Here is a 20382-nt window from a genome sequence, read left to right on the forward strand (position 1 = left end):
TACTATGAAATTTATTAAAAAATAGATTACTAAAAGAAAAACCTGCAGAGCATTACGAGATTTAATTAATGGATTAAAAGAAAATAAATGTACTGTAATCAGGATGAAATTCGCATTTTAATGTTATGAAATTTTGTAGAAACAGTTGATTCTGAAAACTATAGAATTTTATTTTTTCTTCTAGAATACAAAGGATCTTACCTTGCTTTACATAAATGTACTTTTTTCCTATCTAATAACACATTTTATATATTTTGTACCCTTTGCAATTATGTCCTTGTTTTCGTGTGTCTCATCTGTGAATATATGTTTTCCATCACTGTCATATGTCTAAAATTAGAAAACCAACAGGCTCCAACCCCACCCTCATTCAATAACAATATCTTACTATTAACAGTTTTGATTCTTAATGAATATTTGAAAATGTCAGACTTGATAGAGCAAAATTGGTTTAACTATTTCAAGTGTCATGTCAATACTAAATGAGAAGTGATAATTAAATATAGGACTTAAATATAATTACAAATCACTAGCAATATCTTCATGTTTATTGCTTTATTTTGCTGGAGAATTTTGATATCTAACACCAAAGTAGCCTGAAGAAGTTGCTAACCTTCACTCGTTAGTACAATAAATATACTTAGAGTCAACTGTGCTGTTGACGCTTCTATGTACTCTTCATTGGTCAAAGATGAACAAAGCATTATTTCTCTTCAAGGAGCAGTGATGGAACAAGAAACCAAATGAGTATTGTACATGTCGAAATATTAATTCACAGTTATTGAGCTCTTACTATTTGTTCAGTGTTACACTATGTTTCTGGTGTTTTAAATCATTTAACATCATGAAGAGTTTCAATGGTAGATATTATTACTTTTACAAATTCTTTTTTTGGATGAAGGATTTGAGACTTAAGATGCTAAAATCTTGCCATTAGCCTTTCAACTAGAAGAGTAGAAACTCAAACCCATGTATTTAACTTCTGTGTTCATAAATGACTGTGCTGTCCTAATTGCTCAGTTTTGTCCAACTCTTTGGGACCCCATGGAATGTAGCCGGTCAGACTTCTCTGTCCATGGGGATTCTCCAGACCAGAATACTGGAGTGGGTAGCTGTTCCCTTCTCCAGGGGATCTTCCCAACCCAGGGATCGAGCTCAGGTCTCCCACATTGAAGGTGGATTCTTTCCTGTCTGAGTCACCAGGGAATGACTACTTAAGCATAAACCTTGTAACCATCAAACTAATTATGGTCTATAAAAGTACAAAACATAAATGCTTAATAAAACACCACAAAGTGGATGTAATAATGTCTGATAGGACATTAGATTTATATAGTAATTCAAAAGCTATCATTAATAGTCTCCCTTTGTAGATAGTACTGCTAAAACTTTGGAGTGCAGGTATATTTTTGAATTAGTTTTTTTTTCTGGATGGATGTATACTCAGCAGTGGGATGGCAGGATCATATGGTAACTCTATTTTTAGTTTATATAAGGAACCTCCATACTGTTCTCCATAGTATCTGCACCAATTTACATTCCCACCAACAATGTAGAAGTGTTCCTTTTTCTTCACACACTCTCCAGTATTTATTATTTGTAGACTTTTTATTGATGGCCAGCTAGAAGCACTATTTATGATAGGCAAAACATGGACTAACCTATATTTTTACTAACAGATGAATGGATAGAGTATGAATCAACCATAAAAAGAGCGAAATATTGCCATTTGCAGCAACATGGATGGACATAGAGACTCTCGTATTAAGTGAAATAAGTCAGATAGAAAAAGGTGAATGTCGTACGATATCACTTGTATGAGGAATCTAAAAAATGATACAAGTTAACTTATTTATAAGACAGAAATAGACTCACAGATATAGAAAACAAACTAATGGTTACCAAAGGGGATAGTAGTGGGGGGAGATAAATACTCTTGCCTGGAAAATACCATGGACGGAGGAGCCTGGTAGGCTGCAGTCCATGGGGTCGCTAAGAGTCGGACACGACTGAGCGACTTCACTTTCACTTTTCACTTTCATGCATTGGAGGAAGAAATGGCAACCCACTCCAGTGTTCTTGCCTGGAGAATCCCAGGGACTGGGGAGCCTGGTGGGCTGCTGTCTATGGGGTCGCACAGAGTCGGACACGACTGAAGCGACTTAGCAGTAGCAGTAGCATACAAATTACTATATATAAAATAGAAAACCTACAAGGATTTGCTGTATAGCACAGGGAATTATATTCAATATCTTGTAATTACCTTTAATGGCAATGAATCTGAAAAACAATGTATATATTTACATATACATATGTAAAACTGAATCACTTTGCTCTACACCTGAAATTAACACACCATAGCAGATGAATTATACTTCAATTAAAAAAATGACTAAAACATAACAAAACAAAAACATCTCCTAGAATCTGCGGAGTTTTGCAATTCTTTCTTCATTTAACTCTATACCATGAAAAACTAGTTGTTAGAAATAACTCAGACATTTCTTTCCACGTACTACTTCAGCTGCAGTTTCAAGTAAAATGTTTATCATCATTCTCTTCCATTTTGTTATTGTTGTTTAGTCACTAAGTCATGTTCTATTCTTTGTGACCCAAAGGACTATAGCATGCCAGGCTCCTCTGTCTTCCACTATCTTCCAGAGTTTGCTCAAATTCATATCCATTGAGTCGGTGATGCTATCTAACCATCTCGGCCTCTGTCACCCCCTTACCTTTACCTTCAATCTTTCCTAGCATCAAGGTCTTTTCTAATGAGTCAGCTCTTTGAATAGGGTGGCCAAAGTATTGGAGATTCAGCTTCAGCATCACTTCTTTCAATGAATATTCAGGGTTGATTTCCTTTAGTATTGACTGGTTTGATCTTCTTACAATTCAAAGGACTCTAGAGAGTCTTCTCCAGCACCACAGTTTGAAAGCATCTGTTCTTCAGTGCTCAGCCTTCTCTATGGTCCACTTCTCACATACATACATGACTACTGGAAAAGCCATAGCCTTTGACTTTATGGACTTTGTCAGCAAAGTGATGTCTTTGCTTGTCAATATGCTGTCTAGGTTTGTCATAACTTCTCTTCCAAGGAGCAAGCATCTTTCAATTTCATGACTGCAGTCACTGTCTGCAGTAATTTGGGAGCCCAAGAAAATAAAATCTGTCACCTCTTCAACTTTTTCCCCTTCTATTTGCCATGAAGTGATGGGATCAGATGTCATATCTTCATTTTCTGAATGCTGAGTTTCAAGCCAGATTTTCACTCTCCTCTTTCACTCTCATTAAGATAGATATGCTTTAGTTCCTCTTCACTTTCTGCTATAAGAGTGGTATGCCTTGTGCTTAGCCACTCAGTTTTGTCCAACTCTTTGGACCTTTTGGACTGGAGCCCACAAAAAGCTCCTCTGCCCATGCATTTTTTGCAGGCAGGAATACAGGAATGTGTTTCCATTTCCTTCTCTGGGGGATCTTGCTAACTCAGGGATTGAGCCCACATCTCGTGTGTCTCCTGCTTTGTAGGTGTATTCTTTACCCTCTGAGCCATTGGAGAAGCCCAGTTAGAGTGGTATCATCTGCATATCTGAGGTCGTTGATATCTCTCCTGGAAATCTTGATTTCAGCTTGTGCTTCATCCAGCCCAACATTTCACATGATGTACACATGGACATCACCAGATGACCAACACCGAAATCTGATTGGTTATATTCTTTGCAGGCAAATATGGAGAAGCTCTATATGGTCAGCAAAACAAGACTGGGAGCTGACTATGCTCAGACGATGAATTCCTTATTGCCAAATTCAGACTTAAATTGAAGAAAGTAGGGAAAACCACTAGACCATTCAGGTATGACCTAAATCAAATCCCTTATGATTATACAGTGGAAGTGAGAAATAGATTTAAGGGACTAGATGTGATAGACAGAGTGCCTGATGAACTATGGACAGAAGTTCTTGACATTGCACAGGAGACAGGGAGCAAGACCATCCCCAAGAAAAAGAAATGCAAAAAAGCAAAATGGCTGTCTGAGGAGGCCTTAGAAATAGCTGTGAAAAAAAGAGAAGTGAAAAGCAAAGGAGAAAAGGAAAGATATAAGCATCTGAATGCAGGTTCCAAAGAATAGCAAGGAGAGATAAAAAAAGCCTTCCTTGGTGATCGATGCAAAGAAATAGAGGAACACAGAATGGGAAAGACTAGCAATCTCTTCAAGAAAATTAGAGATACCAAGGGAATATTTCATGCAAGTTCAGTCAGTTCAGTCATTCAGTTATGTCCGACTCTTTGCGACCCCATGAACTGCAGCACGCCAGGCCTCCCTGTCCATCACCAACTCCCAGAATCCACCCAAACTCATGTCCATTGAGTCAGTGATGCCATCCAATAATCTTCTGTTGTCCCCTTCTCCTCCTGCCCTCAATCTTTCCCAGCATCAGGGTCCTTTCAAATGAGTCAGCTCTTTGCATCAGGTGGCCAAAGTATTGGAGTTTCAGCTTCAACATAAGTCCTTCGAATGAACACCCAGGACTGATTTCCTTTAGGATGGACTGGTTGGATCTCCTTGCAGTCCAAGGGACTCTCAAGAGTCTTATCCAACACCACAGTTTAAAAGCATCAATTCTTTAGCGCTCAGCTTTCTTCACAGTCCAACTCTCACATCCATACATGACCACTGGAAAAACCATAGCCTTGACTAGATGGACCTTTGTTGGCAAAGTAATGTCTCCGCTTTTGAATATGCTATCTAGGTTGGTCATAACTTTCCTTCCAAGGAGTAAGCATCTTTTAATTTCATGGCTGCAATCACCATCTGCAGTGATTTTGGAGCTCAGAAAAATAAAGTCAGCCACTGTTTCCACTGTTTCCCCATCTATTTCCCATGAAGTGATGGGACAAGATGCCATGATCTTCGTTTTCTGAATGTTGAACTTTAAGCCAACTTTTCACTCTCCTCTTTCACTTTCATCAAGAGGCTCTTTAGTTCTTCACTTTCTGCCATAAGGTGGTGTCATCTGCACGTTTGAGGTTATTGATATTTCTCCTGGTAATCTTGATTCCAGCTTGCGCTTCCTCCAGCCCAGCGTTTCTCATGATGTACTCTGCGTAGTAGTTAAACAAACAGGGTGAAAATACACAGCCTGACGTACTCCTTTTCCTATTTGGAACCAGTCTGTTGTTCCATGTCCAGTTCTAACAGTTGCTTCCTGACCTGCATACAGGTTTCTCAAGAGGCAGGTCAGGTGATCTGGTATTCCCATCTCTTTAAGATGGGCTCAGTAAAGGACAGAAATGGTATGGACCTAACAGAAGCAGAAGATATTAAGAAGAGGTGGCAAGAATACACAGAAGAATTGTACAAAAAAGATCTTCACGACACAGATAGTCAGATGGTGTGATCACTCACCTAGAGTCAGACATCCCAGAATGTGAAGTCAAGTGGGCCTTAGGAAGCATCACTACAAACAAAGCTAGTGGAAGTGATGAAATTTCAGTTGAGTTATTTCAAATCCTAAAAGATGATGCTGTGAAAGTGTTGCACGCAATATGCCAGAAAACTTGGAAAACTCAGCAGTGGCCACAGGACTGGAAAAGGTCAGTTTTCATTCCAATCCCAAAGAAAGGCAATGCCAAAGAATGCTAAAAGTAGTGCACAATTGCACTTATCGCACATGCTAGAAAAGTAATGCTCAAAATTCTCCAAGCCAGGCTTCAGCAATATGTGAACTGTGAATTTACAGATGTTCAAGCTGCTTTTAGAAAAGGCAGAGGAACCAGAGATGAAATTGCCAACATCTGTTGGATCATTGAAAAAGCAAGAGAGTTCCAGAAAAACATCTGTTTCTGCTTTATTGACTATGCCAAAGCCTTTGACTGTGAGGATCACAATAAACTGTGGAAAATTCTGAAAGAGATGGGAATACCAGACCGCCTGACCTGCCTCTTGAGAAACCTGTATGCAGGTCAGGAAGCAACAGTTAGAACTGGACATGGAAAAACAGACTGGATCCAAATAGGAAGAGGAGTACATCAAGGCTGCATATTGTTACCCTGCTTATTTAACTTATATGCAGAGTACATCATGAAAAATGCTGGGCTGGATGAAGCACAAGCTGGAATCAACATTGCTGGGAGAAATATCAGTAACCTCACATATGTAGATGGCACCACCCTTATGACAGAAAGGGAAGAACTAAAGAGCCTCTTGATGAAAGTAAAAGAGGAGAGTGAAAAAGTTGGTTTAAAACTCAACATTCATAAAATTAATATCATGGCATCTGTCTCATCACTTCATGGCAAATAGATGGGGAAACTGGAAACAATGACAGACTATTTTTTTGGGCTCCAAATTCACTGCAGACGGTGACTGCAGCCATGAAGTTAAAAGATGCTTACTCCTTAGAAAGTTATGACCAACCTAGACAACATATTAAAAAGCAGAGACATCTTTGCCAACAAAGTTGCATCTAGTCAAAGCTATGGTTTTTCCAGTGGTCATGTATGAATATGAGAGTTGGACAATAAAGAAAGCTGAGTGCAGAAGAATTGATGCTTTTGAACTGTGGTATTGGAGAAGACTCTTGAGAGTTCCTTGGACTGCAAGGAGTTCCAACCAGTCTATCCTAAAGGAGATCAATCCTGAGTGTATATTTGAAGGACTGATGTTGAAGCTGAAAGTCCAATACTTTAGCCACCTGATGTGAAGAGCTGACTCATTGGAAAAGACCCTGATGCTGGCAAAGATTGAGGGCAGGAGGAAAAGGGGACGACAGAGAATGAGATGGTTGGATGGCATCACCAACTCAATGGCCATGAGTTTGAGTAAACTATGGGAGTTGGTGATGGACAGGGTGGCCTAGCATGCTGCGGTCCTTTGGGTCACAAAGAGTCCAATTCGACTAAGCTACTGAACTGAACTGAATTGACCCTGCATATAAGTTAAATAAGCAGGGTGACAATATAAAGCCTTAATGTACCCATTTCCCAATTTGGAACCAATCCTTTGTTCCATGTCCAGTTCCAACTATTGCTTCTTGACCTGCATACAGGTTTCTCCGGAGGCAGGTAAGGTGGTCTGGTATTCCCATCTCTTGAAGAATTTTCCACAGTTTGTTGTGATCCACACAGTCAAAGCCTTTATCATGGTCAATGAAGCAGAAGTAGGTGTTTTTCTGGAATTCTCTTGCTTTTTCTATGATCCAACAGATGTTGGCAATTTGATCTCTGGTTCCTCTGACTTTCCTAAATCCATATTGAATATCTGGATGTTTTTGGTTCACGTATCTTTGAAGCCTGTCTTGGAGAATTTTGAGCATTACTTTGCTAGCATATGAGATGAGTGCTATTGTGCAGTAGTTTGAACATTCTTTGGAACTGCCTTTCTTTGGGATTGGAATGTAAATTGACCTTTTCCAGTCCTGTGGCCACTGCTGAGTTTTCCAAGTTTGCTGGCATATTGAGTGCAGCACTTTCATACCAACATCTTTTAGGATTTGAAATAGCTCAACTGGAATTTTATCACCTCCACTAGCTTTGTTTGTAGTGATGCTTTCTAAGGCCCACTTGACTTCACATTCCTGGATTTCTGGCTCTAGGTGAGTGATCACACCATCGTGATTATCTGGGTCATGAAGATCTTTTTGTGTAGTTCTTCTGTGTATTGTTGCCACCTCTTCTTAATGTCTTATGCTTTTGTTAGGTCCATACCATTTCTGTCCTTGATTGTGCCCATTCTACATGATATGTTCCCTTGGTATTTCTAATCTTTTTGAAGAGATCTCTAGTCTTTCCTATTCTAATGTTTCCTCCACTTTGCATTGATCAGTTAGGAAGGCTTTCTTATCTCTCCTTGCCATTCTTTGGATCTCTGCATTCAGATGGATATATCTTTCCTTTTTTTCCTTTGCCTTTCACTACTCTTTTCTCAGCTATTTGTAAGCTGTCCTCAGACAATCATTTTGCTTTTTTGCATTTCCTTCTCTTTGGAATGGTTTTGATCACCACCTCCTGTACAATGTTACGAACCTCTGTCTATAGTTCTTAAAGCACTCTAACAGATCTAATCTCTTGAATGCGTTTGTCACTTCCACTGTATACTCATAAGGGATTTGATTTAGGTCATACCTGAATGGTCTAGTGATTTTCCCTCCTTTCCTCAATTTAAGTCTGAATTTTGCAATAAGGAGTTCATAATCTGCGCCATAGTCAGCTCCTGGTCTTGTTTTTTGACCATTTGGAGCTTCTCCATCTTCTGCTGCAAAGAATATACTCAATCGGATTTCAGTATTGACCACCTGGTGATATCCATGTGTAGAGTCATCTCCTGTGTTGTTGGAAAGGGTGTTTGCTGTGACCAATGTGCTCTCTTGGCAAAACTCTGTTAGCCTTTGCCTGTTTCATATTGCTTACTTGAAATAAACAAATTAGAGGAAACAAATTTATTATAACCAGGAGTAACTTACCTCAAGAGGCAATCTGAGATCATTTTAGGGACCTGTGCCTTTTGTACTTTCCTCAGGAAGTAAAGAAATTAAATGGTTGTTGTCCTTCTTGAAGTCTGCTTAATCATTTGGAATCTTGGGATTTCACATGGATGCCTGCTTGATAGAAGCTGTCTAACCTTGGTAATCGTTTCTCCTCAACCTGGTTTGCACTGATTATGCTTTTAATATTTAAGAACATCTTCCTTCCAATTATACCTTTCTGTTGTGATGATGTTGGAGTTGTAGAAGTAAATCAAAGCAGCATGACAACTCAATATCAGTGGGGCTTCACTGAAACTATCTTGTGAAGAACCAGTCTCCTAACACGCAACAGGGTATGTGAAATGGGTCAGCTGTTAATAAACTGAAAAGCTCATTTGTTAGATGAACTCATTTTAAATATGGAAATGGATCTGGAAGGGGTTTAGATTTCTGATATTAGTATCTCGTGTACCTACTTATATGAGAGTATTTCTGGGTCAAATTAGTACATGGAAGATAAGATAGACACCCTGTTTGTGCTGGTTTTAAAGTGTAAATGTCAGCAAACAAAATAGCAGAAAGACAAGGCACAGCTCTGTAAAAAGTCTTAATTGTCTAGGCTGGTTGATGCTTGCTTCTCAGCCTAACATATTTTTCATCAACGTCTTCAGGGAAATAAGACAGTTTATCCACACCAGTGTCTTCCTAGATATGTGCTTTTGTACTCTATTGGTGATGGAAACCTTCTCACTATAGATTACATAAGCGAGTCTCAACATGAGTTCAATTTACTAACATAAAAATTAAGTAAAATTAAAATGTGGTAAGTTTTGATAATTCTAAACTAACTTTTGCTTGTATGAGTGTTCAGCATATTAAAAAGCAGAGACATTACTTTACCAACAAAGGGCCGTCTAGTCAAGGCTATGGTTTTTCCAGTAGTCATGTATGGATGTGAGAGTTGGACTATAAAGAAAGCTGAGTGCAGAAGAATTGATGCTTTTGAACTGTGGTGTTGGAGAAGACTCTTGAGAGTCCCTTGGACTGCAAGGAGATCCAACCAGTCCATCCTAAAGGAGATCAGTCCTGAGTGTTCATTGGAAGGACTGATGTTGAAGCTGAAACTCCAATACTTTGGCCACCTGATGCAAAGACCTGACTCATTGGAAAAGACCCTTATGCTGGGAAAGATTGAAGGTGGGAGGAAAAGGGGATGACAGAAAATGAGATGGTTGGATGGCATCACCAACTCAGTGGCCATGAGTTTAAGTAAACTCTGGGAGTTGCTGATGGACAGGGTGGCCTGGCATGCTGCAGTCCATGGGAGTCACAAAGAGTCCGACACGACTGAGTGACTGAACTGGACTGAACTGATGCAGGTTCAAATTATATTCTTCTTACTTTTTATGGTTTAAAATGTCATTTTGAAAAATAATAAAATGGGGATAGTAGTTAGAAAATTCTTAATGAGCTTACCTAGAAAAAAATAATTTATGTAGCTCCCCTGATTATTTTTTTCTAATTTTTATAGTATTGTGAAATTTAAAAACATGAGATTAATTGACTCAAGTTATTCTTTGATAGTAAAATTAGTTCTTTCAGAGAATAAGCAGATTAAATTCTGTGTTTGAGACTAGAAAGAGTGTATTCCTAACATCTTATGGAATGGATGTAAGTGTGTGTGTGTGTGTGTGTGTGTGTGTGTGTGTGTTTTAGTCCCTCAGGTATGTCTGACTCTGTGTGACCCTATGGACTATGGCACGCCAGGCTTGTCTGTCCATGGGATTCTCCAGTCAAGAATAATAGAGTAGGTAGCCATTTCCTTCTCTAGGGGATCTTCCTGATCCAGGGATCAAATCTGGGTCTCCTGCATTGCAGGCAGGCAGATTCTTCACTGTCTGAGCCACCAGGGAAACCCCATGGACTGGATAAAGGTGCCTAGTTAAATAAAATAAACTTAATTTGAATACCTTGAAAGTGGGTTCTTTTGTTTGCTTGGGGTTTTGTTTGTTTGTTTCCCACTCCCTGCCAGTTGTGCTCAAAATCTAATGCTGCTGCTGAGTAGCTTCAGTTGTGTCCGACTCTGTGCAACCCCATAGTTGGCAGCCTACAAGGCTCCTCCATCCAGGGGATTTTCCAGGCAAGAGTACTGGAGTGGGTCGGCATTGCCTTCTCCAATGCAGGAGAGTGAAAAGTGAAAGTGAAGTCGTCCAGTCGTGTCCGACTCTTAGCAACCCCATGGATGGCAGCTCACCAGGCTCCTCCATCCAGGGGATTTTCCAGGCAAGAGTACTGGAGTGGGTCGGCATTGCCTTCTCCTCAAAACCTAATAGAAATGGATAAATGGGCCTGAGAAGAATTTAGGTTAAAACAAGTTTTCTGAGTCTTGAACAAGATTCAGTAATATGCAGTATTCAAGGAAGTATAAGTGGAACCCTGTGGAATGCCTGTGTCCTTGAGCATTTCTTGAGTGTATTTGTCTTGTGGGAAGGCACAGGGATTGCAGATGCTGTATTGTGTGTTACCTCACGAATTATGTTCTTGACTCTGTGGTCTTTATGATCCTTCTGGGAACTGACATTTACTTGTCACTATGATTTGAGAGAAGAAAGGCTGTAGTAAAATGCTTCTAAAAAGACTACTTTCTAGGAACAGCAGATCTACCTAGCATTGTGTCTGTGTTTTGTCATTAACAGCATCTTTCCTAAATCTGCACAGTTGCTGGGCAAGAGCATTACAGCATTACGTTTTAATTCTGTTATCCCAGAAGAAAAGCTTTTTACTATATTTTTATTATTGTACTAAGTACAAGATAAACACAGGAGGTTATTGAGAAGAGGGGAGGGGAATGCTAAGACCCTGTAGTTTTTTTTCTGCAGTTATTAATAAAGCATTGGCTGCACAGTTATCATTTAAAGGAATTTTAGTGAATCATATACACAAATTTAAGGAATAGGCTCTATAAAGTTATATGTATGTTAGTTGCTCAGTCATGTCCAACTCTTTGCGACCACATGGACTTTAGTCCACCAGTCTCCTCTGTCCATGGGATTCTCCAGGGAAGAATACTGGAGTGGGTTGCCATTTCCTTCTCCACTATAAAAGTAGGATGGTCATAAAACATGTTTGCATGCTAAACTGAGCCTATAATGCTTTATTTTCTTAATATTTACAGAATACCTTTGCTAGGTACTGTACTAACTTCTAGGGATATAAGAGTGAGTTAAATATAGTCTCTGGCCCCAAAGAAGCCTCATTACCAAAGCTCCAAACCTTTGAGAAATAGCCACTGTTTAAACTCAGAACCTAAATATGTTTAAACACAGGCAGTTGATTTCTTATTGATAGGAGACGTGACAGGACCAATTAGTATGATATCATTTACTTTCTGCCTACCTACCTACATGATCAGATTAGATCAGATCAGTCGCTCAGTCGTGTCCGACTCTTTGCGACCCCATGAATCGCAGCACGCCAGGCCTCCCTGTCCATCACCAACTCCCAAAGTTCACTGAGACTCACGTCCACGAGTCAGCAATGCCATCCAGCCATCTCATCCTCTGTCGTCCCCTTCTCCTCCTGCCCCTAATCCCTCCCAGCATCAGAGTCTTTTCCAGTGAGTCAACTCTTCGCATGAGGTGGCCAAAGTACTGGAGTTTCAGCTTTAGCATCATTCCTTCCAAAGAAATCCCAGGGCTGATCTCCTTCACAATGGACTGGTTGGATCTCCTTGCAGTCCAAGGGACTCTCAAGAGTCTTCTCCAACACCACAGTTCAAAAGCATCAATTCTTCGGTGCTCAGCCTTCTTCACAGTCCAACTCTCACATCCATACATGACCACAGGAAAAACCATAGCCTTGACTAGACGAACCTTTGTTGGCAAAGTAATGTCTCTGCTTTTCAATATGCTATCTAGGTTGGACATAACTTTCCTTCCAAGGAGTAAGCGTCTTTTAATTTCATGGCTGCCGTCACCATCTGTAGTGATTTTGGAGCCCAGAAAAATAAAGTCTGACACTGTTTCCACTGTTTCCCCATCTATTTCCCATGAAGTTTATGATTGTTGTATTTCATCTTAAAGCTATCCAAACTTAGACTCTTTGAATGAGATTTCTTGCAGAGATACATGGAAGAGCCTTAGCACTATGGACTTCCTCACATGCATGTGTATTGCTGGTTGGTACCACATGCTAAGCCAGAAGCAGCCATGGTGCCATGAAAGAGACTCAGCATCCCAGAAACCTAAGATTAAACCCATGGGCTATCTCACATGGCAGGGAGAGTTTGGGTTTCAATCTACCCAGCTCAGAACACAGGGTCAAGGAACACCAGGCAGGCCACACTTGCCATAGCAGCTTCCTGGATGCCTGTCAACTAGCCCAAAAAGCCTTTTTCCGGGTTTACTTTTATAAACTTGCATTTTTGGCTCTTAGACCAGATAAGATGTTTCAAATTTATATCCCTTCATTTATTTTAAATAATGAGGAAAAGATCAGTTATGGTCAACAATCCCCAGGGCTACAGTCCTTTTGATTTGGGCAAATAGATAATAAAGCCTATAGATTTTCCTTTGCTGAAAGTGCACTTAATATAACCAATGTAGTAGGAGACTAGCAAGGTCCTGCCTCACAGAATTTTGCACGTTTTTGTTTTGTTTTGTGTTGTACAGCAAAAACCATCACAACATTGTAAAGCAATTATCTTCCTCCAATTAAAAAATAAAGTATTAATAAGAAAAAATAAAACTTCTTATTTTTTTGTGAAAAAGAGAGAGGGGGTCCTTTATGAATGCAAATGATGGCTTGCTTTTGTTCCACAAAATGTTTGAAAGATAGTGTTAGCTATTGCTATATTAAATATCCATGCATATACAAATGTACATACAAGTCTACTCTGTATATTTCTGAGCAAATCAGAGGCATGTATCTTACAAACTTGGATATTCAGTGCTTCCAGGTTGATGGAGACTGATGAAAATAAAAGTCATCTCTAAGTGAAAGACTTTTCATAACTGATGGTTTTGGACTTCAGAGATAAATTGACTTTTTGATCTTTTGGGTATGAGGGTGGACAGGGAAATCAGGCTCTGCCTTTATCTGTCATATGATAAACCCTTTACTTATAGCCTAGCCCAGAATGTACAACTATGAGCTCCCTGCAGGTTAAAACCAAGATCTTGTCTTCATTTTGAAAACAGCATGTACTAGGCCACTTGTTTTAATGTTTCATATTTTCCATTTTATAGTAATCATATAATCATCTTTGGGGCTTTATTTTTAGACCAAGAAAGATTTTAATGATTGGTCTGAAAGCTTCAAGTCTGATAACTTAATTATCAAAATCCATGTACCTGTCAGAAAATTCAACAAAATGTTTTGATTACAGGGATGACTTACTAGGCAATCAGGTAAAGTGTTTTAATGGAAGTGGTATGGTTGGGACTCTTTTTCAACATAACTATGCTGGGTAGAAAGCAAAGCTCTTCTATCAGTGAAAACTCGGGCAAAGACTTTCTTCCTGCAGTTTTCTTACATACTGTGCTAAAGGAAGTATGAAATGCTAAGCAAGCAAATTAATTTTACAAAGCACTTAGAGGCTGAATTTAAAGTTCCAGTGGAGACCACTGGAAAAATATGTTGAGTGCTTTTAGTGAAAAGTCTTCTTGTTGCTCAGTTGTAACCAGCAGATGTAGTGTTATAACTGGCAGGGATTCAGACTGTGAAGAGGAGGACAGCTAACAGAATGAAACATGATGAATCCAGGGCAAACGTGAGCCTCATGTCTTGATTCCAGATCGGGATGTAAAGTACATTATCCAGATCCATTCTCTCAGAAATTGTTCCAAAGATTTGTCCAGAGATATCAGAAGACATCCCACAAACCCACAAGTTGTTTTTGTAAATACTTGACTTATGAATAAAATGACCACACAAATTATTATTCAGAATTTTATTTGGACAGAATGTGGAATCAGGTAAAATGCTGAGACTCTACTGGGAACAATAAGAATGGTGGTCACTGTTATTTATGAAGAACTTGCTCAATGACAGAGAGAGTGACCGATGGTTCCTTCACCATCTCTCGGAGTGAACAGAGCAAGTTGCTTATTGATAGTGTTTCCATGTCCCATTCCATTTGTACATGCTCCTGTCTATCCAGCAACATGCTACCCGAGGCAGAGTTTTTTGAAATATAGATAAAACTAAGCTCAGAGTTTTGCATTCGTTTGTTAATTTCAGGGTTATTTGTTAAATTTTTTTGAAGAAATTTTTACCCCTAAGTGTATCTGAGACAGTACTTTCTAATCTGCATCTTCTTATCACACACTGGAGTGTCATTAGAAGTATGTTATAATGATAGGTAAGGTACCAAAATTTGTAATGTACTATTTTTGCATAAATTCAGGTGAATTCAGCATTATCACTATGATTGGAATAACCCTCAGATATTTCAAAATGCTTTCTGGAGAAATAGAATGAGAGCGAGCTTGAGAGCCAGCCTTTCTTATATTATAAATCTCGTTGAGTTGAACAGTGTCTCCTGTGTCATTGTGTCTCTTACCTGTATTTAACTAGGGAAAATTTGAGAATGTGTCTTCCACTTATCTACTGCTATATAACATTCCAATACATAGATAAAGGCTTAAAGCAAAACAATATGTTTTGCTTTTGCTCATGAGTTTGCAGCCTGGTCCAGGGCCCAGTGGGATTAGCTTTCTTTTCATCCACTCACAAACAGCTGGGTTGACGCTAAGGCTAGAAGTTGGAATTGTCTGCAGGCTTGCTCACTCTCATGTCCAGAGAAGAAATGTAAATTGTTGTTCACCGAGGGCTGTGGCTGTACTGTATTTTGCAAAAGTGGCTGTAGCTTCATTTCTGGTCCTACATGCTTTCCCAGAACCTTGGCACTTGCTCATCAAGAAATGAGGTTTATATACTTTCCCCTGGATTCTGGGAAGGATGGCGAGGGAATGCTCTGACTATTCAAAAATGACAGAAGTCTTGCCAGCCTTGACTTTAGAGGCTGGGCTGGAAAAGGTAATGTGGCTTTTCACCTGTCTTTCTTTCTCAGAGTGCTCACCCTTAGAAGCCCAGGCCACATGAAGAAGACATGGGTGAGTGAGTGGTCAACAATCCCAGCAAAATCCTCAACAAGTGACTGGAATCAGTCATCAGACATGTGAGTAAATGAATCTTCACTCACTCCAGCCCCCAGTGTTAAGCCATACCAGTTGACGCCATGCAGAGCAGAGACGAGCTATCCCCACAAAGTCTTGTGTAAATTGCAGATTTGTAAGAATAGATAATTGCAAGAGATAGCTTAAACACTATGCTTTGAAGATTAAAGAGAGGATACATTCAAAATTTTCTGAGGATCCCAGAATTTACTCTGGAATAGAAATAGCTTTAGTTTTGTCTGCTGGTATATTTTTTCTGTGTAGTTATATAGTTATATTTTCCTGTATAGATATATTTTTCCTGTATAGTTGAAATGAACATGAGGCCCTTATCAAATTTCACTTCCTTCTACCAAAGCATGTATTCTGATTCCCTTTTCTAGAAAGTATTCTTGCTGTAGAATGCAGACTCATAGAGCTACACTGATAATTTGCAGATTTTGCAATGTGTACAATGGCACCCCACTCCAGTACTCTTGCCTGGAAAATCCCATGGGCAGAAGAGCCTGGTAGGCTGCAGTCCATTGGGTCACAAAGAGTCGGACATGACTGAGCGACTTCACTTTCACTTTTCACTTTCATGCATTGGAGAAGGAAATGGCAACCCACTCCAGTGTTCTTGCCTGGAGAATCCCAGGGATGGGGGAGCCTGGTGGGCTGCCGTCTATGGGGTCGCACAGAGTCAGACACGACTGAAGCGACTTAGCAGCAGCAGCAGCACTCTCAAATTCTCCCCTTCTATTTTCTTATATCTGAGCTGCTAAATGAGATAATATTAAACTCTAATTTTTGAGCTACCTGGTAATGATAGCAAAACATTCTTATTGTATTAGTGTTGGTGGATGCCAGGGTTTAGGACTTTGATGTTAGCATGAGTCCAACTTAATGAACATACATGGTGTGCTACATTCCGTGGGGTCACAAAGAGTCGGACACAACTGAACAACTGATCTGAACTGATAGGGTACATAGAAATATTATATGACAATGTGTAATGGAAGATAAACAAGATCAAGGTTCTTTTAGTAGGATTTTGTTATTTCCCCTATGCTTCATGTTAAACAGGAAAACATTGACACATGGTTTTTCTTCTTAAATGGCGCACTGTATTATTTATTCATGATAAGAATTCTGATAAATGTGGAATTTTTACCTTTCAAACATAATAAATGATTAAAAAAGCTCTAAAATCTCCACAAAAACATCATGAGAAAAATATTTCCTATAGCTTTTAATATTGTGTTATTCTAGTCTCTTAAGTAGTTCTCTAAGGATCCATATCAAAGACCACCTGGAACAATCATTCTCAAACTTTATGTTCATTACCATCATCTAGAGAATTTGTTGAATAACTGATTCCAGGGCCCCAATGCCAGAGTTTCTGATTTAGTAATAGGGGGCAGCCCAAACATTGCATTTCTAACAGTGCTGCTACTCTAGGGACCACACTTTGAAAACTACTAATCTGGAGAAAGAGGATAAAGGCTCATTGTGTGTGTAGAGCTTTTTCTAACCACTATTGTCTGGAATACTACTCTAAATATAAGTAAGCTTTCAAGTCACCACATGACAAAGTCATTTTCATTTATCCATGGGTTAGATAAGCCATTTCTCTAAGCTACATTTCATCACATATTGGGGTAATGTTAGAGAAGAAATAAATTGGCCCTTTCAGTCTGAATGTCATCAAGTTCCAAATGAGTTCTAAAACTGAGGATGTGTCATGAGAAAGCTATCACAGGCTTTTCTCACCAACGCACAACCAGAGAATTTGGTTAGTTTTGCCAATTTGATTATAAAATAGCTAGAATTCTGTCTCACATATGTCAGTAATAAATAATGTAGTAGAAAAATGCCATTATTCCTGGGAGCTCAAAGACAAAGACCAAACTCATCCTGGTCTAGATGCCTTGGACATAGGAGTCTCAGGAAAGCATCTGTGTCCTTAAGAAACGTATGAAAGGATCTCTCTCCTTAATTCCTGAGAGAGAAACAGATCTGGCACTCTGAATATATATATTTTTTCAATCTTTTAAATATTCTCAATGGCTACTGCTGCTAAGTCACTTCAGTCATGTCCGACTCTGTGCAACCCCATAGATGGCAGCCCACCAGGCTCCCCCGTCCCTGGGATTCTAAGGCAAGAACACTGGAGTGGGTTGCCATTTCCTTCTCCAATGCATGAAAGTGAAGAGTGAAAGTGAAGTCTCTCAGTCGTGTCCGACTCTTAGCGACCCCATGGACTGCAGCCTACCAGGCTCCTCCATCCATGGGATTTTCCAAGCAAGAGTACTGGAGTGGGGTGCCATTGCCTTCTCCAAAACATTCTCAACTAACTGGACCTAATTGTTATTCAAAGAAATGGCCTAGTTAGCAGTGTTCCAGGTCAACACTGAAATCATTGAGGCCTCTATGTTCATGGATTTTACATTGACTTTTTTCCATTTATGTTCATAATTTAGTTGTTTCTAATTTAACTATCTCATAAATTAACATTTTAAATTACTGCTTTCCATGATGGACTCTCTTGCTTTGCCTGAGATTTATGTCAATTACTATATATTTTCTACTTGTACTTCACTAAAAATTCTTCATTTACTTAAAAAATTAGTTGTTTGTTATAAAAAGAAATACATGTTCTTTGTAGGAAAAAGTGTTAAAGAAAAAATTAATATCCCAAAGTCTATCATTGCAGTAAGTATTGCAGTTAATATTATGCTAATTTTCTTCATAGTCATTTTCTATACACACATTTTCACCTAAATATATTTATAATTGTTAAAAATTTAAATTGAGTCATATTATAGAATTTTTAAGAAATCAAGTAGCTTTTCAAAAACTAAAACACATAAATTAAAAGAAATGAACAAAATTAAAACTTAAACATAATACTACCCCACCCCAGCTATTATCTTTATTATATTTTAGTTTTATCTCTTCTGATATTTCTACATGCATATAAATGTAGTTTTCTGAAAATGAAATTTTCTGCATATATTGCTTTGCTACTGTTTTTGCTAAGTTCACTATAGAGAATACTTGTGCATATTTTTATTTTATTCTTAAGTAAATTCTGGTGAAAAAGCTTTCTGTATTAAGATGAGTATATATCTTTTAGACTTTTGCAAATTGTATCAACATATTTTCTCATCAACAGTATGTGAGAACATTTTATATTCTCACCCTAAAATATTCTATTACCTTTTAAAAAATCTTCAGCATTTTAATAAGCTAAAATGATGCTTTGTTATGTTTTATAATGATTTCCTTTTTTAAATAAGCATAATTTTCATAGGTTGATTTGCCATTTATGCTTTTTAATTTTCTGAATTATCTAGACATTGTTAATGTCTATTTTTTCTATTATTATGTTCATCTTTATGTCTATTTGTAGGAAAGTTATTATATATTAAAGATACGTTACAATGTTTAAAACTAGTGTGGCTTGCCATTTCAATTGTTCAGAGTATTTTTCTCTATGTAAAGTTTAAGTTTTTATGACATCAAATATAATTTTTTAAAAAATTGATGATCTCTGAAAATGGCCAGAAGATATTTGTTACTGTTTTTCACTTGAAAATAACAACCACTTACTTCTTAGTCTTAATGAGATGATTCTCTTCCTTTTGTTCACGTATTTTCACAATCATCATCTGGGTCAAGATACAAATCAGCCTCTCTTAGAATCATCACTGTGTTTCCACTCAGACATCCCCTCACTCCCAAAGACTCTGCTTTTCTATCACAATAAACTATCTTTCTTGATTAAAAAAAATTATTGAGATATAATTGACATATAACATTACATTAGTTTCAGGTACACAAAATAATGATTTGATATTTGTATATACTGCAAAATGACCACCACAATAAGTCTAGTTAACATGTCACCATACATAGTCACAGCAATTTTTCCTTTGTAATGAGGACTTTTACCATATGCTGTTAGAAATTTTCAGACATGCAATACAGTATGTTTGCACCCTGAATCTTCATGAGTTATTTATTTTATAACTGGAAGTTTGATTGATTTGATTGAATGTTAAAGTTAACTCTGCATTCCCGGAATCAACCCTTCTTTGTCATTATGTATTATCCTTTTTGTATATGGTTGTATTCAAATAGCTAAAATTCTGTTAAAAGCTTTTCCATCTATGCTCATTAGTAACAATGGTCTAAAGTTTTCTTTTCTTATAATGTCTAGTTTTGATATCAGGTAATTCTGGCTTCATAGAATGAGTTTGGAATTATTTCCTTATCTTGTTTTCTGGAAGAGCTGGTGATTTATATTGGCAATCTATCAAGTTTTTGCTTTGTGTATTTTGAAACTATACTGGCAAAAAAGGAAAATCTCAGAAAGTATATATATATATATATATATATATATATATATATATATATGCGGGTGAACATAAAAGTCAGTTCAAAAAGAGAAAAGCAACAAAATGACAATGCGTTGTGAAGTTTATAACACATGGAAGTCATATATATGACAACAATACCAAAAGGCAGAGGGGGTGGTGAAAATGTGATATCATAAAATATTCAAGGTAAACTATAATAAATCAAGTGAACACATTTTAACATCTAGTGTAATCATTATAAATAATACAAAAAGATAGAGCTAAGAAAACCAATCAAAGAAATATGAATAAAAACAATCTTTGCTTAATTTGAAAAAAAGTAAAGAAGATGGAAGAACAGATTAGATAATTTGAAAATAGCTGAATTGTAGAGCTA

General features: G+C 38.0%; 1 protein-coding gene across 4 annotated transcripts in view; it reads left to right on the forward strand.

Annotated features, from left to right (window-relative positions):
* Positions 1–20382, forward strand: part of LOC147350467 (uncharacterized) — a 278856-nt gene that overhangs the window by 199820 nt on the left and 58654 nt on the right. For 3 of the 4 annotated variants that reach the window (XR_015148929.1, XM_086362032.1, XM_086362033.1), the window contains one exon: positions 15537–15644. The exons of the other annotated variant lie outside the window; for it this stretch is intronic. Coding sequence is in view for 2 of the 3 variants with exons in the window: in XM_086362032.1 (XP_086218158.1) it covers positions 15537–15644 (108 nt within the window). In the remaining variant the exon portion in view is untranslated. The remainder of the gene's footprint in view (positions 1–15536; positions 15645–20382) is intronic. 4 annotated transcript variants of the gene reach the window in all.

The sequence above is a fragment of the Bos grunniens genome, chromosome 20, assembly GCF_055505025.1.
Source record: "Bos grunniens cultivar Pamir isolate PY7600 chromosome 20, Bosgru_T2T1.0, whole genome shotgun sequence".
NCBI lineage: Eukaryota > Metazoa > Chordata > Mammalia > Artiodactyla > Bovidae > Bos > Bos grunniens.